This window comes from Bipolaris oryzae (assembly GCF_000523455.1).
Source record: "Bipolaris oryzae ATCC 44560 unplaced genomic scaffold scaffold_11, whole genome shotgun sequence".
Taxonomy (NCBI): Eukaryota; Fungi; Ascomycota; class Dothideomycetes; order Pleosporales; family Pleosporaceae; genus Bipolaris; species Bipolaris oryzae.
Window position 1 is genome coordinate 119,328 of NW_006911287.1, and position 23,859 is coordinate 143,186.

The 23,859-nt window shown below is 51.1% G+C and overlaps 10 protein-coding genes across 10 annotated transcripts; 3 read left to right on the top strand and 7 right to left on the bottom strand.

The window, feature by feature from the left end:
- Nucleotides 1–2,476: 2,476 nt before the first annotated feature.
- On the bottom strand, nucleotides 2,477–2,916 carry COCMIDRAFT_22683 (uncharacterized protein; the record flags this gene model as incomplete). The annotated part of the gene is made up of 2 exons (XM_007685548.1): nucleotides 2,477–2,659; nucleotides 2,755–2,916. The coding sequence occupies 2 exons, from the start codon at nucleotides 2,914–2,916 to the stop codon at nucleotides 2,477–2,479; spliced, it is 345 nt and encodes a 114-aa protein (XP_007683738.1).
- A 1,244-nt stretch (nucleotides 2,917–4,160) lies between these two features.
- COCMIDRAFT_83827 (uncharacterized protein) lies at nucleotides 4,161–4,313 on the bottom strand (the record flags this gene model as incomplete). Its single annotated transcript, XM_007685606.1, has 1 exon — nucleotides 4,161–4,313. The coding sequence occupies one exon, from the start codon at nucleotides 4,311–4,313 to the stop codon at nucleotides 4,161–4,163; it is 153 nt and encodes a 50-aa protein (XP_007683796.1).
- Nucleotides 4,314–6,063: 1,750 nt separating this feature from the next.
- On the bottom strand, nucleotides 6,064–7,126 carry COCMIDRAFT_22684 (uncharacterized protein; the record flags this gene model as incomplete). The annotated part of the gene is made up of 4 exons (XM_007685549.1): nucleotides 6,064–6,423; nucleotides 6,564–6,618; nucleotides 6,686–6,876; nucleotides 7,052–7,126. 4 exons carry the CDS (start codon nucleotides 7,124–7,126, stop codon nucleotides 6,064–6,066), a joined length of 681 nt encoding a protein of 226 aa, XP_007683739.1.
- A 2,058-nt stretch (nucleotides 7,127–9,184) lies between these two features.
- On the top strand, nucleotides 9,185–10,202 carry COCMIDRAFT_83785 (uncharacterized protein; the record flags this gene model as incomplete). Its single annotated transcript, XM_007685607.1, has 3 exons — nucleotides 9,185–9,280; nucleotides 9,331–9,428; nucleotides 9,485–10,202. The coding sequence occupies 3 exons, from the start codon at nucleotides 9,185–9,187 to the stop codon at nucleotides 10,200–10,202; spliced, it is 912 nt and encodes a 303-aa protein (XP_007683797.1).
- A 1,097-nt stretch (nucleotides 10,203–11,299) lies between these two features.
- On the top strand, nucleotides 11,300–12,360 carry COCMIDRAFT_83953 (uncharacterized protein; the record flags this gene model as incomplete). The annotated part of the gene is made up of 2 exons (XM_007685608.1): nucleotides 11,300–11,796; nucleotides 11,859–12,360. The coding sequence occupies 2 exons, from the start codon at nucleotides 11,300–11,302 to the stop codon at nucleotides 12,358–12,360; spliced, it is 999 nt and encodes a 332-aa protein (XP_007683798.1).
- A 4,106-nt stretch (nucleotides 12,361–16,466) lies between these two features.
- On the bottom strand, nucleotides 16,467–18,261 carry COCMIDRAFT_1539 (uncharacterized protein; the record flags this gene model as incomplete). The annotated part of the gene is made up of 4 exons (XM_007685527.1): nucleotides 16,467–16,653; nucleotides 16,731–17,449; nucleotides 17,501–18,091; nucleotides 18,139–18,261. The coding sequence occupies 4 exons, from the start codon at nucleotides 18,259–18,261 to the stop codon at nucleotides 16,467–16,469; spliced, it is 1,620 nt and encodes a 539-aa protein (XP_007683717.1).
- A 76-nt stretch (nucleotides 18,262–18,337) lies between these two features.
- COCMIDRAFT_83808 (uncharacterized protein) lies at nucleotides 18,338–18,655 on the bottom strand (the record flags this gene model as incomplete). Its single annotated transcript, XM_007685609.1, has 1 exon — nucleotides 18,338–18,655. A coding segment is annotated over one exon (318 nt), but the record flags the coding sequence as incomplete, so codon positions are not given.
- A 121-nt stretch (nucleotides 18,656–18,776) lies between these two features.
- Nucleotides 18,777–19,388, bottom strand: COCMIDRAFT_1540 (uncharacterized protein; the record flags this gene model as incomplete). The annotated part of the gene is made up of 1 exon (XM_007685528.1): nucleotides 18,777–19,388. One exon carries the CDS (start codon nucleotides 19,386–19,388, stop codon nucleotides 18,777–18,779), a length of 612 nt encoding a protein of 203 aa, XP_007683718.1.
- Nucleotides 19,389–20,495: 1,107 nt separating this feature from the next.
- On the bottom strand, nucleotides 20,496–22,300 carry COCMIDRAFT_83969 (uncharacterized protein; the record flags this gene model as incomplete). Its single annotated transcript, XM_007685610.1, has 3 exons — nucleotides 20,496–21,362; nucleotides 21,437–21,977; nucleotides 22,047–22,300. 3 exons carry the CDS (start codon nucleotides 22,298–22,300, stop codon nucleotides 20,496–20,498), a joined length of 1,662 nt encoding a protein of 553 aa, XP_007683800.1.
- A 357-nt stretch (nucleotides 22,301–22,657) lies between these two features.
- COCMIDRAFT_32926 (uncharacterized protein) lies at nucleotides 22,658–23,857 on the top strand (the record flags this gene model as incomplete). Its single annotated transcript, XM_007685573.1, has 1 exon — nucleotides 22,658–23,857. The coding sequence occupies one exon, from the start codon at nucleotides 22,658–22,660 to the stop codon at nucleotides 23,855–23,857; it is 1,200 nt and encodes a 399-aa protein (XP_007683763.1).
- Nucleotides 23,858–23,859: the final 2 nt, after the last annotated feature.

The window sequence follows — 23,859 nt, forward strand, 5'->3', positions numbered from 1 at the left end:
CATAGGCAAGTCCGTTTTGCGTGTGTGTGAGAGAGACAGAGGATGAAAAAAAAGGGCGCAAAAGTGGGAGCATAAAGGGAAAACGGTGTGTTTTGCATTACGCAGTGTGCACATGTATGTGTGGAAATGTTGTCCTGCGGCGTGCGTTGTGGTGCGCACATATTATTGTGGTGTGATGTCTACATACGCAGTTAACGTGTGTTACGAATACGCTGACTACGAGGTGTGTAAGGTGCCGAGGTCAAGGGTAGGGATCGCGTTCTTGCGGCAAGGGCATCCGAGAGAGTAAAGGAGCGGTGGGAGATGCGAGATCATGTGTATAGGGCTTTGTGGGGAGATGGTCTAGTAGTGTAGTTAGTATGTACTAGCTTGCAGGTAGGTCCCGTAAGATCGGGTGGCAGTAGTGGTGGTGGATGTGCTTTAGTGCACAGGGTGGGAAATTGGGCAGGTTGGGTTATGTTAGTCCGAGGTTGGTCTACGTATTGCTTACTATTTCGTTTTTCCCCCGCAAATGGTGAACGGTATTACGAGATGGAGAAGGGGTCTGAGGGGATGACGAGAGTTCAGCCTTGTGGTTCCTCTCCGCAGTCCTTCTTTCGTGCGTACTTTATCCAAGTCCTTGGCGCAATATAGTAGTAGGGTGGAAATTGAGATGCTGGATGCTTTTTCGTATGGCATGTACAACTGTCTTCTCTGCAATTACAATCTTCACCTCTTCTCCCTCATATTTCCTTCAAACATGATCCAAACACTTCGAAATACAGCAATTCATCACCTCCCAGTCAACCCTTTCGCACCCCAACCACACTTTCCCCTCCTCGCTAATCGCTAAACCGGGGGTTCAAGAGGCGCAGTCAGGGCCTTCTCTCTTAGCTTCTCCCTGAGTGCTTGTGCGTGCGTTGCGATCCGAGACTGGGGTCTGGGGTGGAAGCCGTGGAGCGTCCGGGGGGGAAGAGGCTGGGGAAATGAGGCGTGGAAATGGCAGTGTAAGCTTACGCATACGTACATATCGTATTATTCCCTTCCATGGGCTTTTAACCATTTGGGAATAGATTCTTTTCGGTCTTGATCGTCACGGTTCTATGTACGTGCGTTGCGGTGCGGTGCGTTGCAGGGCTGACAAAGACGTTTTCGTGTGTTATTTTTAGGGAAAAAGGAGAACTGATTGATTATAAGAGTCTGGATGAAAAGGAGGTACTGGTAATTTGGTAAGTTTGGGTATTGGGGATGCTCACAAAGACCCCTGTGTGCTTCCCTTTTGATTCAGACATGGTTGTTCGTATTTCCAGGGATCCAATCGTCCCACACTACGTATATGGAGTTTTCTTGCAGATTCGATCTCTGTGCTGCTTATCCGGCTTCAAGCTGCCGACTATGCAAATCACAAGGTTCTGGATATTGTGCTAGGCACGGAACAAGGCTGATTTACCCCCGATTAACCGATTTCGATCCATGTAGATTGTAAAGTGATGAGCATGTCTGTGTTGTCTAGTCTAGCTGCGACGCTGCAAATTAGGGCTTGTATCGACGATCCTACTGCGTATGCCAAAGACGCAAAACGCCTCGAGCGTGTCCACGACATCGTCTTTTCGGGCCTCTCCCCTTTTCCTTGCATTCTTTGCTTCCCAAGTTCGAAATATGCCTGATATCCCACGAGCCAAGTCGTGTATGTTACGCGTCCCTATGACATGCACTGTACGTAGGGGTTTGCCAAGCTGTATACACTATATAGATACGTTTACACAAGTCACATGACATGTCACTGTCCGAGGCAAGTATATACACAAAACACGCATGCATATGGATCGGCAACTACTTTTCGCTCTGTTGTTTACTAGTCATTTCATCAAAGAAGGCGTGATTCGGCCCAATTCTACCCGAGGATATGGCATTCGGGAACGCGATACTGTCAGAACTTTGGCATCATTGTAGTAGTAAGTACAAGCTCGCGAAAGAAAGTCAGAGTTACCGATAGCATGTCAGCAGATGGGTCGTGGTATGGGGTGATTCGGATAATTCCGTCTCGCGTGACTGGGGCAGAAAAGTATGAATGGTGTAAGCGAGGCTTTGACTCAAGAAAAAAAAAGGGTTTGTTATAGTTGTCGTATGTCCGAGTGGTGCAATCGGGCCCGAATGTCGGCAATAAGAGAGAAAAGAGATATTGAGCGAGATGCCTTAGTAAGCCAGATTATTCCCGCAAAATGCAAAAGCACTGTGCTGCACCCAGCACATGTGAGTGTAAGAAAGACTACTTGTGATGTAAAGCATGGTGAAAGCAGCTCATCACAAAACAAAGGTCCACATTCGACGTAATACCATTTTTCCTACTACTGTAAACACGTTGACGGCCCGAATATCGGGGTCCGAGCACGTGGACCTAGAGCACACTAGAAACGTCAGTGAGTCTCAAATTCAGCAGCACGGCAGTGCAGTAGCTGCCAGTGTTAATTTTCCTGGTGCAATGCAGCCGACATCATCAACCTGCATCTGAGCGAGAGATTCCTGATAGACGGCGTCGTTGTATTGTCAGACCAGTGTCGTTGCCACGGGCGTTTGTTTCAAAGGTTGCGGATTGGTGATTTGCCGCGGCTAAGTGATCCGGTGTGAGCTTCGAGTCGATGATCGCCGCTGGGTGTTCTAAAGACGATGAACATGGGTCCTACCCGATAGAGTATGTACAGCCTTGCAATCATGCCCCAAAGTTACAAAACGGGCCTCGCGATCGAGGCCATTTTGGACGAGTATTGAGCGCACGCTGACGTTGCTGACTGTACTAGGGCCGCGGAGGGGTGGGGTATGGGCAGAACGCATCGTCTGCAAATCTTCGCCTTGCGCCCTGCGCCTTGCGCCTTGGGTCAACGCATCACTAGAAAATGATGTGTTAGGAGCAACTGGGTTTGGGACTTGGGTTGTCATGTTGAGGCAGTGCTGCAGGTTCGGAACTGCCTAGCGCATATTTGCGGTGTAAAGTCGTGACCGAGCGTGCACGCTGTCTGTTCTATCCTGCAGTCAGCTTAACTCCGAGGCTGTACCACCATACTGGAGCGAGCGAGCAACGCGGCCTTATAGTTTTCGTATTGTGGCCATTTCAATATAATCGTCGGTCTAGCCGGCCTCGAGTGTTGCACTAAGGCTACATTTCGCATCGCACTATCCGCTTCAGAGAGCTCTTCCTCCCACTAAAACGGAGGCACGTCGCATCTTCTCAACCAGTGCTCCAGGCAATAAGTAGAAGCATCGAAGCATGGGGGACCATGTGTTAAGAGATCGTGCCCGTGACATCGACTTGCTGTATTGGGATGCGGATCTGCCATGGCTGGCAGGGTGCATTTAGGGAAGCGACTCGAGGCATGCCAAAGCTTATTGCAGCTTTCGCAGGGTTTACCAAAAAAAACCCTCAAGTAGTGCCTAGCGCACAGTCAAGCCGGTCAGTTTGCGCAGCATTTCGCGCCTAGGATCGTTGATATCAAGCCGTCGCGTAGAATCTCAGGCATACGTATTAGCGGTCGATTCGATCGTGTGTTATCTGCCAAAGTCGGGCGACCTTCCCTGGGAGGCCAAAGGCCATGTGTGGGAACTAGGAGTAACAGCGCTGAACAAAGGGGCGATCATGCCTTTGTAGAAATAACAGCACGCGATGCTTTGAACGAACCCAACATGAAAAAAAACTACGTTTTGACGAGACCTACTGAGGTAGCCTTTAAAATCAGGCAGAAGAAAAAAAAAGCGATCGTTGTGCTTACGAGCGAAAAAAAAGGGCATCAGAGCGTACACGGTAAAGCGGGATACGTACCATTGAAGATATTTGGTCCGTGCCCGCCCCATCTCGGACGAGTGTCCAAGTATCGGACCCCGAGTGAAGAGGAGTCGCCGGACTTTTGTGTGGTACAGAAACCCGAAAACACCGTAGTTGGAAGACGACCCCGGGGATAAATCCAGTTTTTGGTGCTGAGTAGATTCCTGATTATTCGTGACCCCTGGTTGGTGCTTGCAAGGAGGGTTGGAAACAAGGCACGTTTGGTATTGAGTTGTTTGTTTGAGTATTACGACCGGTGTTGCGATAAATGGCAGATGATGACAGGTACGAGCGGCGGTGTGCTACGTAGTTAACCCAACGCACTGCGATGCCGTGGCCGATGTTGCACGATTATCAAAGCGGATCATGATGAAAAGGTGCATTCTAGAAGTCTAGACCATTTCTTCAACAGCAGGCAGGGGTCCTGTTCGTGTGTACGCAATGGAACCGGTATGTTGGCGCTCGGAGCTGGGGTTCGCCATCCGCAGGTGGATGTGCTGCACCACGGGAGGATCATGATCAGCATCAAGTCCTTCACGGTCGAGTCACGGATACTAGGTGCACCATGACCATGGCCTAGAATATGCGTTTGGTAGTATACAAGAGCAACGCGTATTGCAAATACCGCGTGTCGACAGAAGCAGATACCCCGGAGGGGAAGAGTGTTTTTTTACGGGTGCCTTGATCACTATCCGAAGTTTACTTACTGAGCAAGCAGCATCCGGGCCAACGGATCCGTCATGTTGGTGCTTGAGCTTTGTCATCGGCAGTTGAAAAGAAAGTTGTTTTCGCACTGAATTCATGTGTCAGACTCATGATGGCACCACCTTGAGATTACGATCCGTGACTGATCTTCTGCTGAGGATTTTGATTAGACGCTGCGAATAGTGTGGCGACTGTGCACTAAGACGCGGTCTGACGTGGGTGGGTGCGGGCCCAATGCATAACTAACTGTCGAAGCTTTTTCAGCCTTACAAATTGGGGTGGGTCCCTGTGGAAACTGCTCCATGGGCTTGACTCATTGCAGTTCCCGTCGACGCCTCAATGGAGTGTAGGTTCCTTGCGAAGGTTTATGTGGTCTCATGACATGGGTATTAAGAATACGCAAGGTTTCAATCTCCCGAGCCTAGGAAAATCAAACAGGCTAGAGCTAGCCAGCTCTATTATGTGCCGTGTGCGAATAGTTACTCTAGTTGACATCATTTCGTGTCTATACGCCTCCCGTAAGTATGTGCATATGTGGCAGCCAAGGAATCCATGGTGATGGAAACGGGCCAGAGAGAGTCTAGATCTCGACTCAGAATGAGAGAGCCAAGACTGAATCAGACTGCGTTGGAGAGTACTACATGCTTTAGTGGATGGGTCGATTGAGCGACAGTTCTTGGCCGGAAGGCTGAGTGTCCGGTCCCGAGCAACACAAAAAAGGGCAAACGCCGCCAAATGTTGTCCGCAGCGGAGACCTAGGGTGACAAGGCTTGGCACCGACAGGCTTTCTCGATGGTGCCATGTTTTTACACGTAGCCTTGGGGCTTAGAATATCAAGAGGACCGGGCCGTGGGTGTTCGTTGCCTTGAGAGACGGAAACGGCCGAGTGCGCAACCTGTCACTCACTACTAGCCTTGGGCAAATAGACAGCTCAAACGTCTCTAGTCATTGCCAAGGTTCCCCCATGTTTCCTTTTTTTGAGACCCATATTTGGTGGGTCGTACATTGTGGGGCGGAGCCTGAGGCTGCTGGCACAGTGCGACAACAGCAACAGGTTGTTGTAGTGCTACTACTACACAGGCAACGATCTGACCCTGGAATCAAGAGAAAGAGAGATTGCTTTGGAGCCAAGCCTTGAGCCATGTGCACATGGCTCGGCAATTGCCGTATGTGCTATATGTATTGTGTTTACTTGAATCGGCTGGCTATCCGTTTCTGCTTGTCGTTGAGCTCGGTAGGCCCGTACGCGCTTCAGTGTGCCGCTTTACTAGGGCTGTTCAAAGCAGCTCGTGGCTTATATGACCTGTAAGAATAGGCCCACGAATTGTTCAAAAAAATATGCCGGACCCAACGCAAACGGCCTGACTGCAGGAAGAAGAAAGAGAGAAACAAAGTTAAACATGCGTGTCTAATATGCAGGCTGATAGTATCCATGGACAAAGGAGCTTGGCAGGACTTTAGCTCGAAGTTTGCTAGGTAATCATATAGGGCGGGACCAGTGCAAAGTGCACAGGATGAGTAAGGCCGTTGGAGAGGGCTTGGTAATAAGTGACTGTAGGCACCTAATGGGAGGATCTGCTTGGTACCCCTGTTGCGACCGGGCTGAGTAAAGCCGCAAGGTTAGGCCGTAGTAAGCGAGAGCGGGTGTCGATCTTGAGACTGCGTGCGGAGAGTCTTGCTGAGGCAATCAGAGGGGGCACAAGAGAATCTTGGACACGAGGAGCCAAGACTTTTGCGCACATGGCTAGGACGGCAGGTATCGAAGCAGTAAGTAAGTATGTACGCCATGGCACCAGGGGGGATTTTGGGTTAGTATGGATCGGAGGGACAAGACCGTCCGTCCCTTGTCCAATGTAACAAGGGAGACCGTGGGGTGATTGCCAGCAAAACGTCGCACATTGGAGCATGGCAACCACGCAACCCTTGGACAATGACATAGCAGGCGGGTTGGAAAGGCATTATTCAAGTTTGTAGTGGCCGACAGTGTACGTAGATTGGCTGGTCGTCTTGTCGGGGTACAAGCAACAACCTGTCGAGGAGCATGCATTCAATCGCCGCTTACTGTCTCCAACATGAGTCGACATGATGTCGGCGACTGTTCACCAGGACGGGTGGGACTGTGTGTTTTTTTTTGATATCAATGTGCATCCAAGGACCCTTGCATTGAAAAAGCATATTGCACACGGACGGGAGATGGGTCTGACAGGATCGCTGCTAGCAGCCCCGCATTCGTCGGTCTGTGAGCCGAGCAGGACCATGTAAGTACGAGACAAGTGGCCGAATGCCAGGGCGGGAATGGAGACAAGCCCTGGCAATCTTGGTCGGCGTGCACTGGCGTTTAGTCGCATGTCAGCAGGCGGTGCAGCGGCTGCAACCTGGAACATGACGAGGGAGCGAGTAAGTAGATGGTGTTAGAGGGCGATGATGAGGTGGAGGCGATGATTGTGATTATGCGGATGCTGAGTGTGAGTATGTATGTATGCGTACGAGTGGCATGATGCACATGCACAAAAGGTGGCCGTGGCTGACATGATTTTTGTATGCGCTCACGCTAGGCTTGTTTGAAACAAAGTGCAGAAGCAGAAGCAGAAGCAGAAGTAGAAGCAGAAGAAGAAGGAGGAGCATAAGGAAGAAGAGGAAGAACAAGGCAGACTATCTAGCCAAACGGGCGGTGTTCACTTCAGGACGCCTTGGCAGGGACGGCTAAGTGTGTATTAAGACAGGGGGCGCATCGTCGTATAGCTGTCGTATAGCCATCGTATAGCCATCGTATATGGGGGCCCGTTAAATGTTGCCTCAGCTCAAAGTCATGTTCTCAGCCACGCTGCCTGACGACGCCTGGCGTGTGTCGCCAGCCTGCCAATCTCCCTGAGTAGCGTAGGAACTGAGCTGACTGGCCAAACGATAATAGCGCGTATGGGAATGTACGTATGTGTGTATGTATGTATGTATACAGATGGGCCAGTAAACATGATTAGAGCCTGGACGCCTGGCTGTGGCTAGGTGGAGGTGTACGTGGATGGGGGGAGGGGGGGGGTCAGGGCGTGGCTTCAATGGTGCTGTGGCTGAGGCATTTTCTGAGGACACAAGTAGGTAGGACTATACTATACTTACTACTTATTGCCAAGTACGTACGTCTCATGAAACATTGGACGAGGCGCATGCTGGCTGCGACGCGTATGTGTGTATTCGACAAAATACAAGAAACGGCAAAGGAGAGCAGGTCGAGTCGGACGAGACGATTGTGGCTAGAGGGCAGCCAGAAGAGACACAGGCGGGTGTCAGCATATGTCGCGACAATGCAGGTCGCTGATTGTGGCTGCGCTTACATTGGCAGCCAACAACGGACGGTTTGAAGCCATCGGTCACATCGCAGCGCCCTCGACCATCTGGCTGGCTGGCTGGCGCTGCTATATAGCGTATATCCACACGTAAGTAAGTGCGTGTGTGTGTATGTATGCAACTATGTCGGTGTCGAGCAGGCGCAGACGGGCCAGGCGTATGCGTCTTTTTCTTCACGCGTGTGTAGTAAGTAGTAGACTGCTCTGCTCTTGTGTGTGTGTGGTAGACGGACATGAAGTCTTGGTCCGCCTCCCCCTTGATGACTCGGACGCAAGAGACGGAATCGGGATTGTGCCACCGTCCGAGGGAGCGAGCAGGAGCACGCCTTCATCAGAGGCTGATCAATCTGGCTGTCAAATCAGTCAGGCTCAAAGCAGACCTGTCTCTCTAGCTCGGCCGAAGCTTTGGTACGTTTACATTGGGGCCCCCGTCAAAGGCCACAAAAAAACGTTATCAGCGATGCCGCCATGATGATGACAGGCGCATCCACAAGACGCACACCCAGACAGACACATCATGAACAAGCACAAGCAGCGTCGACTCTTGATCATGACCTCGCCCATGTGTCACACAATCCCTGGCCAGCATCGCCAATTTGCGGGGGGGAGGGGGTGCCATAGGCGGCTCTTGTCCGTCTGATTTTGGTCGTGGAAGTCGTGTTGCCGGCACCCGAGCGCTGCGATCTCGAGAGCACGTCGTCTGGTTTGGTTAAGCCCGCGTATTCGCCGAAGCGAAACGTCACCTGTTCTCCCTGGCGGACGAGCAACGACGCGGGCGGGCTGTCTCGCAGTGCAGTCGTCGTCGACTACTGTGCGCTCACGGTCCGCTCGTTGGCCGACTCCGCGCTTTCGCTTTGTCACTCCTCCGGCCAGCGAAGCCCAGTCCTCGCGCCCTTGGTGCCCTGCACCCAGCCCAGCCATGCACCCTTGCACGTCGACTAATGTGCCTCAACGTGCGTGCGCCCATTGATGATGTGTAAAGAGACAGGGGTCCCCTCTAGCTGCCCATGGCCGGCCCATTTCATAATTACAGTTTCATTACCGGGTTTTTGCACCACAAGGTTATCGCCGAACGTCCGCCTGAACCCAACTATCCTCTGACGTGAATAGATATAATGCTTTGCTACCCACACGGCCCTGAAGCTCTTATTTAGGGCCTTGGTTTCCACTCCCACCTGGACCTCTTTTTATTTTAGCAAACTGCACACCAACATCCTACCAGCTATCATTGTACTGTCCGACATAAGACATATATACACACACACACACACATACACAAGTCTTGGTCACCACCTGCAGAGCCCACCCTACTACCCACCCTGCCCTGCCTTCTTCGTCCCACATGTCACCTCAGAGATCAGACTCAATGGAGGCCCAAGACAATATCCGAAAGCGAGTATGCAAGGCGTGCGATCGCTGCCGTCTAAAAAAATCAAAGGTATGCTCAACTCCAGACAGTCGTCGCAATCATCCACCTAACAGGACTAGTGCGATGGAGCAAGCCCTTGCAGTCGCTGCAAAGCCGACAACGCAATCTGCGTCTTTGGAGAGCGAAAGAAGTCTCAGGACAAAGTATATCCCAAGGGGTATGTTGATTGCCTTTGCGTACTTGATTTGAGTTCCCTAGGCTGACCCAAATAAGTTACGTCGAGATGCTTGAGCAGCAACAAGGCCAACTAGTTGCTGGTCTGCGAGAACTCTACAGCCGCCTACAGCGAGGCGAAAGCTGGCCAGGCCAACCACTGCAAGAAACAGCAGGTGGCCATCCCCTTACCCACGACATTTTGGAACGCCTGGATCTTCTACACGCCCCTAGCGAAAGCAGCACTCACTACGAAGGGTTCGAGGAAGACTGCAATCGCATGCAGCAAAGACTAATCGAGGGAGGCGCCCCATACACACAGAGACGAACTTCAGTCAGCTCAGAATCCGACCACGGCCACGCTTCGTCCAATTCCTCATACAATGGCACTCCCACAACCAGGTCTTTTGCCTACGAAAGCCCTTTTGCCCGCAACAACGCACCGCCAACCCCACCCATGAACAGCCCATTCCCACGACAGTCGCAGGTAGTTTCGCCAATCAAGCAAGAGCCGGTAATGGCCTCGCCACCGTTCATGGGCAGCGGTGTCATGGACCCCTCTGCACTGTCACGAGCACCCTGGATGAACGACTCGATGATGATGGATGACACAGTCGACTTCAAGCCAATGTACGGATTCGACAGCTTCCCCGCCTACGACCAAAGCATGATGGTGGAGAGTGTTGCGATAAGCCCAAACGACCCAATGATGCCCGATTGGAATACGCACAATGAGTTGGATTTCAGCAGCTTCATCCAGAACCCCGTTGGCGCATAGTCATTGGTCCGGATACAACTCCGCTGCTTCGTTCCATCTCCTTGTTTAGCGTTCAAGCGTTCTGGGATACCTCCTGTTTCTTTACGGCGTTTGGGTTCGGTCATAGCAATCGGCGTCCAATATGTCGGCTTATAATGATCTGCCGGGACATTTACTCCTTCAATGTACACTCCGGTCAAAGTCTCACCTGTTTTCACGACGACGTCAACCCGCTGTGCCGGGCACAGCTGCATGCCTACGCGGATTGGCAACTGTTCCTGACAATGGGCGCAACAAGGGCGCCTGTGCGAGTACACTGTGGTTTACCTGTATATGATATTGTAAATATTAAAACTCGCTGTTTGTTCTTCTTTACCATTATGACGTTGCATGTTGGGAAATTGAGTGTGCGCGCTTGAAATGCCGATTACTAATGATGTGTGGCGGACAGAATGAGCAAGTGCATGTACATACATACTTACTACATACATAGATGCATACATACTACTATGAATCTAGTACCCATTATTAATAATCCGCTGACACTGTCCAGACGTTGACGCGGAGAAATCGTCCGAACCGTTATACTGTATTTGCGCCAGGCACATCATGTAAACGGTCTACGCATAGCAGCAGACTTCAGCCTTGCTTCGCGTGGTAACCAGCGGCAGAAAGGAACGTCGACGGCTGCTCCACATCCTCATTAGGCTAATAAATCAACACATATGTATCCCAGCTACGGTCCGCAATGCGCCCGTCTTCTGTCACAATCACACACACACACACACGATTCAAGCAAACTATTGAATCAGCCTGGTCGCCTGCTCCCACGCCCAAGGATACCCCAAAGTTATACGCGCGCCCAGACGCTCAGCTAAGGTGAGTGGTGGTGGCGGTGATCCCGCAGCAGCCCCGCGTCTGGACAGTTTACCCCTCATCTCACCACACCACACATCGCAACAATAGGAGAGACAAAGTTTACTGGGACCGTGCTGCCCTTCAACCACACTCCAGATCTGCAGCTAACCACACAATTCTAGACCACCCGCTTGCCCTGCCACTGCCACTCTCTACCCTTTGCCCAACAGAGCCCAGCCACACTCATTTCCCGTTGCGCCATGTCTTCAAAGGCCTTCACCTTCTTGCCTCTGGGCGCCATCATCCAAAAGTTCCATGTCAATGGAAAAAATATCGTCCAGGGCTTTCCCTCGGCCGACTTGTATAAACAGTACAATGCCCCCTTTTTCGGTGAGACGATTGGCCGCATCGCCAACCGCGTGTCCAAGGCGAAGATCAATGACCTAAACGGGAAATCGTACCAACTCCCCCTCAATGATGGCCCTAACTCCCTCCATGGAGGCCACATGGGCTGGGGAAAGCGTGAGTTTGAAGGCCCTACTACGGTGGATCGCAATGGCAAAGAGGCCACCCTGTTCAAGTACCTAAGCAAAGACGGTGAGGAGGGCTACCCTGGCACCGTGCAAGTAAGTGTGTGGTACGTCCAGGAAAAGGAACAAGTAGACGGTGTTCAGCAAGAGGTCTTGCATATCGAGTACGAAGCTGAACTCGTCGGTGATGAGGTCGACGAAACTGCTATCAACATGACCAACCACAGGTAAGCGCTCACCAAGTACTGCACCTAGATTACAGTACTGAAAGAAAGAAAAATGTTCACAGCTACTTCAACTTGACAGAAGGACCTTCTATCGCTGGCACAGAAGTCACTCTCATCACAAACAAGTACCAAGTCGTTGATGACGGAGGCATACCCACAGGACCTATCGAAGAGTACCCTGGCGTCAGCCCTCAAAAGACTTTCACTCTCGGCGAAAAAGAACCCGACATTGACGACTGCTTTGTTGTCAACACCGACCCTAGCAGTGTACCCATTGACACGCGCTCGTTAGCTCTGCAGAAGCTTGCCTCCTTCTACCACCCGGAAAGCAAAATCCATCTCGAAGTCCACTCGACTGAGCCAGCATTTCAGTTCTACACCGGAAAGTACATCGACGTGCCCGCAGTTGGTGATGTGCCCGCCCGCCGCGCCCGTTCTGGTTTCTGCGTTGAGCCCAGCCGGTACGTAAACGCTATCAATGTCCCCGAGTACAAGCCTATGATGGTACTCAAGAAGGGTCAAAAGTACGGCACTAAGATTGTGTACCGCGGTTGGCATGCCTAAAGCGTAATGCGTTGTACGTAGTCTTCATGTTCATTTGGATCGCAGCTCAAATTGAGTCATCAAAAAAAACCAGCGATTCAGCCGTTAAATGCAAAATAGAAAAACAGTCTCCAATTCCGACCTTTTCTTTACAGAATGCCTAGTGCTCGAATAATTGCCTCGACCCTTTGCTCTACGAATATAGTTTATCTCGGTTCGTCACCATTGGTCCATTATTTCAATATTCTTCCACGTCTTTCAAGCATTGGCGTCCCTAATTGTATCTCTTCTGTCCAATGACCTTCTCTATCCAAGCTGCTAGCTCAAACTAGAGACATCGATCAACTTGTGCGATCACGATCGTCAATTGGCATTAACTGGGTGCAGGAGTGAAGGTCTGGGCGCCACACAGCCTCAGTATTTGATACACTGCACGACGTCATACTCAACATAGTTCACATTCGCCAGGTTTGTAGTCTGAAAGGCCAGGTTCTTGCTTTCGCCCCCCCTCCCCCACACTATTCTTAACCCTACCGGAAAGCTAATTCAGACTTCATGCGTCTGTGTTGAATGGGACCCAGTCATCTGCAGTGACAAGTATACTATATGTACTTGAGAACAGTGTAAATTGTTTCATGTTACAGAAATATACTTTACATGGACACCGATCAAGAGGAAAGTTCTACTGTGTAAACCTTGTTTTCAGCACCCCATACCTTGATAAATCCACATTGGCACGTAGACCAGTGGTCTAGGCAGACTTGTTAACGCGGCCTTGGGAAAACATGCTCCTCACCACGTCTCGGGCTGTGCACGAAACATATGGAAACACATCACCGCGCGAGTAATGTGCGTTTGCTTCCAGATACGTGGCTACTGACGTCAAGTGTCTGGTGTCGACCTTTCGACATACTCTGGAGCTGTCTCCGTTGCGACACCCGCCGCCCTGGTTCCCTGTAGCGCAACACTTCTCAAACCCGTTCCTAGCTCACGTCTACTGTATCAAATGCACGTGTTACATTAGTAGCAATGCGCACAAGTCCTTGGTACGCGGGTACATAAGTTGCTGTGGAGCTTTACCCTATCAACAGTTTCTTGAACGACGTCATTACCAAGCACGGACCTGGCCATCAATAATAGTTGGCGGGTTTGTGGAAAGAACATCCAACACACAGTTGAATTACCCTCACACCAGAAAGAAGCACAGGCACAGCTCCTAAAAGCACCAAACTCATTGAATGCCATGTCAAGTTGAAGAGAGGGCTAGGCTGCTCAGGAAAGTGTTGTACTACAACCCCCCCTCCCTTCCCTCTCCCCCGCTGCGCATCACCCTTCGGTACCAAGAAATTGGAATATCTTATACAGTATATCCCAGTCTCCTATCGACCGGCTCTTGCATGAGCATGCCCAGCACATCCCATTCACACACCTTCCATGCCGCCAAATACACCCAAGAAAAACTTCATTACCTACTTTGCTGTTTTTGGAAACCCCTTGGTCAGGCCATCACATGTCCAAGTACACCGCTTGCATGTGCACACAATCACCGAATCGCGTGCCTGACTATTGTATTGACACTCGGAATGTCCACTTCCAGGTTAATACTACCGAACGGAAGCCAGACAGCGGCACCTAGCCTTGGGCTATTCAGTCTTTGTCAGCCCAGTCGCGGCCGATTCTTTTTTTTTTACGGACTTACGATGTAACGCCAACTCGTGTTAATGGGTCCCTTAGACTCCGTCGCTAGCCAAGAACAACGTAGAAGAAAAGCAAAACCATACGACTAACGAACGGCAACAGGGAGGGCAATTCGGTACGCATCATTGAGGCTGTATCCTGCCGGCTCAGTACCGAGCCTGTTGAATCTCTTTTCTGATTGCGGGAGAGCACTTGACAAGTCTTGAGCTCTTGGTGGTCATTTCCAACCCGTTGTTTGTACCACGACAGCCCTGATGGCCTGATCTCAGCAGTAGCGCACGTAGATGGATACTCATCCCGATCCAATTGTATCCAACCCTTCTACCAAGGCCACCAACATTGCTATCATCCGATTTCGATCCCGATCATCACTTAATTTTCATATGCCCCTCGGCCTTACACTCTCGGATCATGCCGAGATCGCCAAGGTGAAACTAAACCACCAAACTGCTGCACGAACAAAGCCAGCAGAAAAGAAAGCAAAGTCAAGCAGAGAGAAAAAACTTGGAAATTTCGATCCCCACACCTGTAGTGCAAACTCTTCCAGACCAGAAAAAACCAAAAACGGTTCGCCAGCCACATCAAGAACGCAAAGCAAAGAAAGAAAAAAAAATTACACTAAAACCAGCCCAAACCCCCCTAGTCCCACCAACGCTGCAAATCCCTTTTTCCAAGCGCCGCACCTCAGCTCGACAACCAGCACCACGCCGCGAAAACCTGTTTCACAAAAAAGCAGCACATCTATTCACAACCTACTTCTGTAGTGGCCAAAAAAAAACATAACAAGCCTTGCTCGAACATATACAAAGGCCCATGGACGTACACGGAAAACGAAACCACCGCTGATATTACTTGTGAGTACCTAATAGCACGTATTTGTCGATCTCCCGAAATCTATCGGGTCGCCCGAGGCCATGTTTGGAACTTGCGAGATCCAATCTTAGTCTCTTTTCGGTTACCGGCACACACGGATCCGGCAGTTAGCCGCCCATTCCGGAGAGGCGCAGTTTTAGAATACATAGTATATATCCTGTATTGTTGCGGGTGGCTAGTGAAAGGGTGACATTCTTCTTGGGCTGTGGTGATGACGTCGACGATCGCGAGGTGTTTGGCGATGATAACAAGGAACGAGGGAAAATGGGGAATGGGGGGGTGGGGGTGGGTGTATGAGTCGTGAAGACCGCAAGCGCTTGGTACCTGTTTTTATTCCCACGTGAACTTGTGGGAGTGCCGTGATAGAAGGTGAGTGGCACGAATGATGCAAGGGGTGGGTTACCAATGTCTTGTCCTGGTTTCGCGAGGAATAGTACCCTTGCTCGTTGATGTATTTTTGATAGTTGATTTATATCACTTTAAGCACATATCGATGCAACGTATCTGATCGTACAACATCATGTTCCTTGTACAGAAAGGAAGAAGAGAACAAAACAAAAAAAGCAATCCCTTCTAGATTGTGACACGACAGTCACAACTAGACATTCCTTACTTCACCCATCTACCTACCCTCTCACCTTACCCTCATGCTTCTCTCCTACTCTCTCGCCAGTTTCCAAAGTAACCATTCACACAATACATACATGAAGATTACCCACTCCCCCAATTAAACCCATCAACCCACGGGATGAACACCCCCCCCCTCTCTCTCTCTCTCCTTAAACCCCCCTACTATCCCTACCCTTATCCATACCCCCACCAACCAACCAACCAAAAGAACCTCGAACCACACGAAGAAAAAAAAGGGACAAGAAGGAACGAACAAAAACCCCTCAAGTAGGGCATCTTCCACATCATCTAATCCATGTCCATATACACCCGCACCCTATACATAAGGATAGGGGGGAAAGGGGGGGAGAGAGGATAAGATGGATATTCAGATACAAAAGAGCGTATATTCGTACAAGTAAAGTCCGGTAAGATTATGTTTTGGCAAGATTGTGTGGTATGCAAGTTTGTCGTGAATGACACGAGACCACTATTTGTACACTTTTTTTCTTCTTCTTCTTCTTCTTCTTCTTCTTCTTCTTCTTCATTTTTGTTTGGAAGGATCGGGGGGAAAAGGGGAGAGGCATACATACACACACACACACACACAGAGAGAGAGAGAGAGAGAGAGAGGATAGTATTTGATAGAGGGAAAAATCCCTATACAAATCACTAACGTAAACCCGTGTTTCCAAAAGTAAGTAGAAGGGGAAAGGAGGGGGGGGAATCCTTGATATATTTGATTTATACCTCTCTTTCTCTCTAAATCAATTCTATCACAACCAATCCTCCCACACACTTCTACAAACATACGTAATCTCTCATGCAAACCCTCTTCGCTATGCAATACATATCCCATTTTCACCATTTGAAGAGCAAAAAAAAAACAAGCGCCTCTCAATCCATTTGCCACACTATTCCACACCCAAAGTAAGCCCAACCCTCTCTTAAAACTTCTTCTTGGGCCTCATGTCCACCAACTCCAACGGTGCATCCATCAACTCCACCACATGGCCCGGTTTCAGCGCTTCGGTATAAATATTATCCACGTCGTGAGGATGAAAGATACCAGGGCGGGTACAACTCAGTATTGCTTGTTTACCTGGGGGGTCGGTGAGACGGAAGCAGCCCCAACTATTCTTTCGTTAGCATGTTGAAATGGAAGAAAGAGGACTGAGACGGAGTTTTTTTTTTTGGAAAAAGACACGAACCTAGGTTGTTTCGTGGGAGCGCAGACAATAGCTATGCTTTCGGGCATCATGACTTGGTATCCGACATGGGTGTGTAAATCGCGACTGCTCATGAAACATGTTTGAGTTGGGTGCGTGTGAATCCAGCCTAGGACCATTAATTCTTCTTTGTCGCAATAGTCGAAGAGTTCTTCCTCGTTCAGTGTCTCGCACGTGTCACTGGTGCTGGTTTGTTCGGGAATGATTAAGCGCGTGATGAAGAGGGCGTTGGATTTTAATATTCCGCACAGCATGCCGCATGTCTCGAGGTTGAGACGCGTGTTGGATGATGCGAGGGCGAGGAACTGGTTGCGGAGCTGGGACGGCAGGAAGACTGGACGAAGAGGATCGCCGTTTTCAAGGTAGGCTGAGGGTTTGAAGGTGAACTCGTCCAATTCTCCAGATGGAGTGAGTGGACGCTGATCGAGTACTTTGCTGGGTAATGGTGGTGCACTTTCCGAGATCTTGCCTGGTACAGGTGGAGGGCGTGGACGTTCTGATCGCGAATCGTATGGAGAGGCCGCAGGCTTAGGAGGCAGTGGTGGAGGCACCATGGGGAGACCTGAAGACCTGTATATTTGTTCCTTTGGGGGTCTCGTTGGTGGAACACCTCCCGATTGGGAGTCGTTCCATATCTCTTGTGCTGTTTTGTGAGGAACAGTTGGGTAATGGTATGTGGATGTCGACTGAGATGCTGGATGCTGCGCTTATCAGTATATGGAGGCATTAGGCATCATCGGGTTCCAACATACCGACGAGTACGATGCTCTCTGGCCATTCTGCTGTAGTCTAGCAACTTCTTGTATCTGGTTAGAAATATCGTCTCTGTCGCTGCTCTGCTGTGTCCACTCATTTTGCCAACTATCCAATGTACCACCAGAACGCTGTGCCAGGTTGTCTGCTTCCAAAACATCATGCTGTCCCACGCTTATCCTGTTCGTCGCTCTCCTCCTTACTTCTCGCTGTGCCAGTCTCGCAGCCAACAAATGATTGTCTTGAGCGCGCGCGTCAATGGTCCGTCTCGAGTCATACGACCTTCTCCTGGACCCGTCGAGTTCTTGAGAAGCAGGGCTAGCAGTCTTGCCTTCCAACGACTTGAGCATCTCTTGCTGCCTCTTGCGCCTTGCCTCGTAATCTTCATGTCTCTTCTTTATCCGGGGCGCAATTTCCTCGAGCTTCTTCAGGTCCCGGCTGACAGCGGCTGTAGCAGCATTCAGCGCCTTGCGATTCTCGGGCTTGTTACGGTCGGGGTGGCCCTGTAGTTTCTGAAGGACAAGGTCGGCGTGGCGGTATAGTAGGAGGTATGTCTGCGCATCGTTGCCTTCTGCTTCGTAGACTTGTGCCTGGGAAGCTGTGAGCATGCGCACCTTGCATGAGCCTAGCGACACACCTCTTTCTGCATGGTATTGGCAGTGCGCAGCCAGTTTGCCAGGGGAATGTGTGCATCGTAGGTGTAGTTTCCAGCCTGCTCGGTCACCTCTGCGACGCTCACGGGCGTGTTGATAGCGGCCATTGCGGGGGATTGCTCGTGTGCGGCGGCGGGGGTTTGTGCAAAGTATATTCGCGGATGTCAGGGTCAAGGCAGCAGCTTAGACATGGGATAGCAGGGCCACTATGGGTGCGGGTCGGGACCAAGGCGTCGTCGTCAGCGACATGTGGGAATGGGAATATGAGCGAGTTGGGCATTCGGGCACTGTGATGGGTGAGGGTGGAAGCTTTGGCGGGGCATGACGAGCAAGCAAGCGGGCAAGCAGGCAAGGAAGCACAGCCCAGTCAGTCATTGCAACTCCAGGCCCGATGCATGGCCGGCTGGGTGAGGTGAGATCAGCAGAGGTCACTCCCTGCTTCTGGATTAGAAAAGAGACAAATGCACAACGTCTTGACGTGCATAGCACAGGGGGAGGGGGGACAGCAGCGCGTGTTCACGTGTCGCGACATCGGGGTACAGATGCACAGTCTAATCGCGTCTAGCATCCAAAAAAGCATACAGAACCATGGCGAGCAGCGGCCAGCAAAATATAGACGTCTTCATCTATCCTCGGAATCCTCCGACAGCTTGTCCCACTCGCTATCCGTAGACAAATCGCCCGTAGACTCGGCCATGCCCTTTCTTCGCTTGGTCGTCTCGTCGGCTGGAACTGCAAGCCCTGTAGTCGCAGCCGTAGTGGTTCTCGCACCAGCCGTCACAGGAGGCGGTGACGGGCTGCTTATAGCATTGCCTTGTGGCTTGTCAACCAGGACGGTGCTCTGTGCCTCAGCACGCAGTTGCTTGGGCTTGGGCTGAGGCACCTGTCTCTGTTCAACCTCGGTTTCAACTTCAGTATCGTCTCCCGAGTCCATGGCTTCACCATCACCATCGTCACCCTTGTCCTTTGCGCCTCTTCTAGCTTCACGAATCCGCTTCGCCTCCTCCTCTTTCTCTTGCGCAGCTCTGATTTCTGCTGCAAACCAGTTGATTGACCACCAGAGACCTCCACAGAGGAGAGACAGGATGATGAAGTGTATGCTGTAGGTTGCGAGGAGCATGGCAAAGAGGAGAAGCTGGAGTGCGGCGAAGGAGGCATTTGTTGCGACAAGGAGCGTGGGAGTCGGCCCTGGAGTGAAGATGGACTCCCACAGCTGCTCAAAAAAGGACGCCATAGTTTGTGTATGCGTGTGTGAATATGTGAGTATAGGTGCGAATGTGAATGGGTAGCGGTAATGTCGGTCGGTCGAGAGGACTGATAGCAGCGTGCTGGTCGTGTGTAGGTATTTGGCCGAGAGGGTTACTGTACTATGCTCGTATCGTCCTGCCCCGCGATATGGCTGCCTAGCAGATGGAAGTGAACACTTGTAATCTTTGTGATGCGATGCGATGGAATAGGTAGGCAGACAGAAATGTGCCGTACGATTGCGACTGGGCTGTTGACCAGCGCCAGAAGGGACTGACCGAGGGGCCTGTTGGAGACTGAAAGACGCTCGCTTGCTGTCGCGGGGCTGGCATCGGCAGAGGCGTCTATGGGCCCGATGCTCATCTCCTGTCTGATCACGCGTCTTCACTCCTTAGATTGCGCCCATCAATAAGGATTCAGGGCCCTCCGTACCAGCCCTGCTCGTGACCAGACTTCTTACATGGCCCACCCACCTGACCCTCGCTGATTTATGCCTCCGTGCCATAGCATGCTTCGACACCGCCGGCTGCCGTATGCTAAGTTCACACAAGTAACGCACCAGTGTGCATCGGTACCAATGCTTCAGAGCACAAAAGGAGGCATCATCGGCCGTGTGCATGTTGAAAAGTACAAAGCCAAACGTGACCTGACTATCACTGGTAAGCTAATGCAACGACGGTCTGATGTGCACATCATTTACTAGCTGTGCTTACTCTATTCTCTGGCATAATCAACACCATCTCAGAGTACACTACTCAATTACATGCTGCTACACCATCATAGACGCTTACATAAACAGTCTGCGAGACTATAGCTCCACCACCATGCACTCCGCTCAAGCCTTGTATCAAAGACAAACCTAGCACCTCTGCCCCGCCTCTTGCACTGTCTAGGCTGACCCCTCCGCACCAGGGACGTTGTAGCCCGCCTTTACTTTACATAAACGGACCGACGGCTCCAGAGACAAAAAACGGACATGCCTCCGTCATGGATATCCATAGACAAAACACCATTGCTGTATATCGAGGACATATGTATCACTAGCATCGGATGTGGCTTTGCCGCGGACCAAAAAAGAAGACGGTACTAGTACTATTCATCCCCTCCCCCTCCCCGGATCCACCTCGACAGCACCATAATGCTTCAAGAACCTACCCCGGACAACCAACCCCTCTATTTCCGCTACAGCAATCGGCCATAACACCCTCCCAGCACCATCCTCCCACCCAATCGGCCGTCTCCCATCAAATGCATCTTCGTACTCTGGTGCCGCGCTCATGTACCCCGGGTCAACCGTATTCATGGCCACTCTCCTTGTCCGCCATGCAGGCTCCGCCTCGGTCTCCGTCAGCATGTTTAACGCCGCTTTGGACATGTTGGTGTGCACGTGCTTGCCCCGTTTTGCCGTCGACGTAAGGATGTCTTCGAAGATGCCTTCGCGCGAGGAAACATTGATAACGTAGCCTTGGGGTTTGTGAGTCATTCCGGATGCCGCCGCTGGTGACAGCTCGGTGATACCCATCAGTGGAAGGAGCTCTCGACAGAGGATAAAGGGAACAAACGTATTGACGGAAAGCGCGGATCCAACATCTTCGTAAGGGATCTCGGACATGCCTTGTACCCACGACGACTTGGTGTACGTCTCGATCTCTGTCGTGGTACCTTTGGACGTCTCGACTTCTTTTAGGATCCATATGGCATCGGTATCGTTTTCTGGGCCGTCCATCCATGTCGAATGTGCTTTCCCGTTCTCCAATGCCAACGGCAGTGCTCCACCCCTCACTCTCGCCGTGTAATTCTCCCCAAGTAACAACCCCGGATCCGTCTCACGTCTCTTCAAGTCTTGCTCGCGCTCCATGGCACGCTCTTCTTTCTTGATACTATCCGTGAGAGTCTGAGCTGCATTGTTAATCAACGCATACAACCTGGGCTCTCCCCCATCTGCCCACTGCTTCAAACACTCCTGCAAAGATGAACATCACACGTCAGTTTATGCCTCGAATTGCCGTTTTTGAGAAGCCGAAGAAAAAAACATACCTTGACCTCACGCACCAACTCAAACGCATCTCTAGCGCTCCGGAAATCCGCACCTACCACCTTGAGTCTATCTATCCACTGGCCAGAATCCGCCTCTTTTGTGTATCGTGATATAGCATCTCGCGGGTACCGACTCGTAGCTATGACTCGGCCTCCACATCGCAGCAATCGCAACGCAGTGTGATATCCTAGATTGACACGTGCTCCAGTGACCAAGGCGGTGAAATCGGATACCAAAGTCATTTTTGGTGGCAGTGAAATTTGAGAGGAGGCGTGGTTGAAGGCGCCACATGGCATGCACATTGATGGGTGAGAAGGAAACGGACGTTTGATTTCGAGCCGACAGATGTAGCAGAGACGCTTGCGGGGTACGGGTGGTGGTTCTGGGATGTTTGTAGTAGGAATCTCATGGCGAGTAGCAACTTGCTCATGTAACCATGTTGTAATGGATTCGGCTGTGGTGTCTCGTCTGATAATTTTTTTGTCTTGTAGATGTACGAGGACTTTTAATGCCGTTGCTAATTCTTCTGGGAGAATATCTCTTCCAACCTCTTCCATCTCTTTAACTGATACATTGTGTGCTGCGTTGGGTCCATCGCTTTTCAAATACTGTCGGATTTTGCTAAGGCAATTCTCGTAAATCAGTCGTCTGAGGTCGTGATTCACACCGGGCATCGGAGCCAGGCACCTAGCAATGGCTCTTCCGAGGTCTGTATCGTAATCTGGCAGATACCATGCCACCCAACTACAAACCTTCTGTGCATCGATAAGTTCCTCATCTGCGCGAAGCCGCTCGTATATTTCCTCAGCAGACTTCGTAGCCGCAAAGTGTGGCGCGTGTAACGGAGACAGCTCTATCGTCATGTTGTAGATCTACCCACCAAGTAGCCCACGTAGATCCCGGGGTGTCGCTCCGTTGAAATAACGCTCAAGGCAACAATGCAAGTTAGGCCCCAATGCGCTGGCTTTTTTCCAACGCCATCTTTTTTAACCCACTTGTGCCCTTTTACCTACTAGTAACAACGCCCTTTTGCAAATGACTCAAAACCTCGTGTACGTACCCCACCTACTTGCTACGTACAAAAACCGCCCAAGCAAAGCTGGGATGTTCACGATCAAAGTCACATAAACGAAACAAGCAAAATTTAGATAATACATAACCCGGATCTATATTATCAACAACCACCCCCCGGGGCGAGGCAGAAAAATAAATAAAGAAAGATGATAGCAACTACAAAATACCACCGCATATCAAAAAACCTTGAATCCCTCCCCTGCGAACTCCACGAAGATATCCTTATCCACCTCCAATTCCACCAACTCATCCGCCTCTCCTCTTGCGCAGGCCCCCGCTTAATCTGGTCCCTCCAACACAGTCTTTCCTCCTGGCACCGCTACTTCTCCTCCCCTGCCGCCATCACCTCGCTGCAAGAACTCCTGGCTATAACCGACACAGTAGCCAAACACGGCTTCCCGCCCTCGCGCAAACACGTCGATGCCACCACAATCTACGAACAAGAGTGGAGTCTCCGCTTCCTGAAGTACAAAGCTTCAGAATGGGGATCTGACTACAGCGTCGTCGAGTTGCGGAATTTGCAGACGACCGAGGCGCTGACGAAACATTGGCTTAACCACCTATCCCGCATGGTGACTTCGGTACTCGGACCCATTGTTCCAAATGACCCTTCATTCCCGCAACTCCCTGCTTCGTTCCCGACACCCGCGTCGCTCGTCTCGTTTCTGGCATCCTACCAGCGCGCCCGCGAGGCAAATGCAGAAGCGCTAGCGCGGCAACTCGAGCATCTGGCGTTGCTGTACGAAGCGCATCCTACGCGGTTCAAGATGCCGTTTGACCCGCGGTCGAGCCCGCCGAGTACGCTGAATGCGACGCATATACCCAGTACAATGCGGTCGCAGGCGAGGCGGATTGTAAATGTGGCGAGGGCGGGCAAGTGGCGGCGGCACAAGAGGTTTTTGCATCGCTTTGCGTGGCCGGGGCTTGTGCCGTACGAGTCTTGTGTGCAGTTGTTTAATGGGTTTGTGCTGCGAACGGGATTGCTGAAAGGAGGAAAGGTGGAGGGTGCGGGGGAGTTGATGGAGGAGTGTAGGAGCGTTATTGAGGGTAGGCCGGTGTGGGCTGGTGATGTGAGAAAGGGTAAAGAGGTAGAAGGGAAGAGTGAGGGGGACGCGATTGAAGAGTTGTCAAGTATGATGGAGCGACAGAATCTAGGCGCTGACGTTACGCCGATTCGTATTCAGGTTTATATCGAAGATGCGAAGGAGGATATTCGCAAGGTGCTGGTTGTGCCTCGTGCAGAGATGGAGTTACAGTGGCTGGAAAGGTTTGCGCAAGTGACGGCATCTTTGGAGCAGGCGTATCCTGACCTGGAAAAAGATAGCTTAGGGCCTGTTCCAGCGTGAAA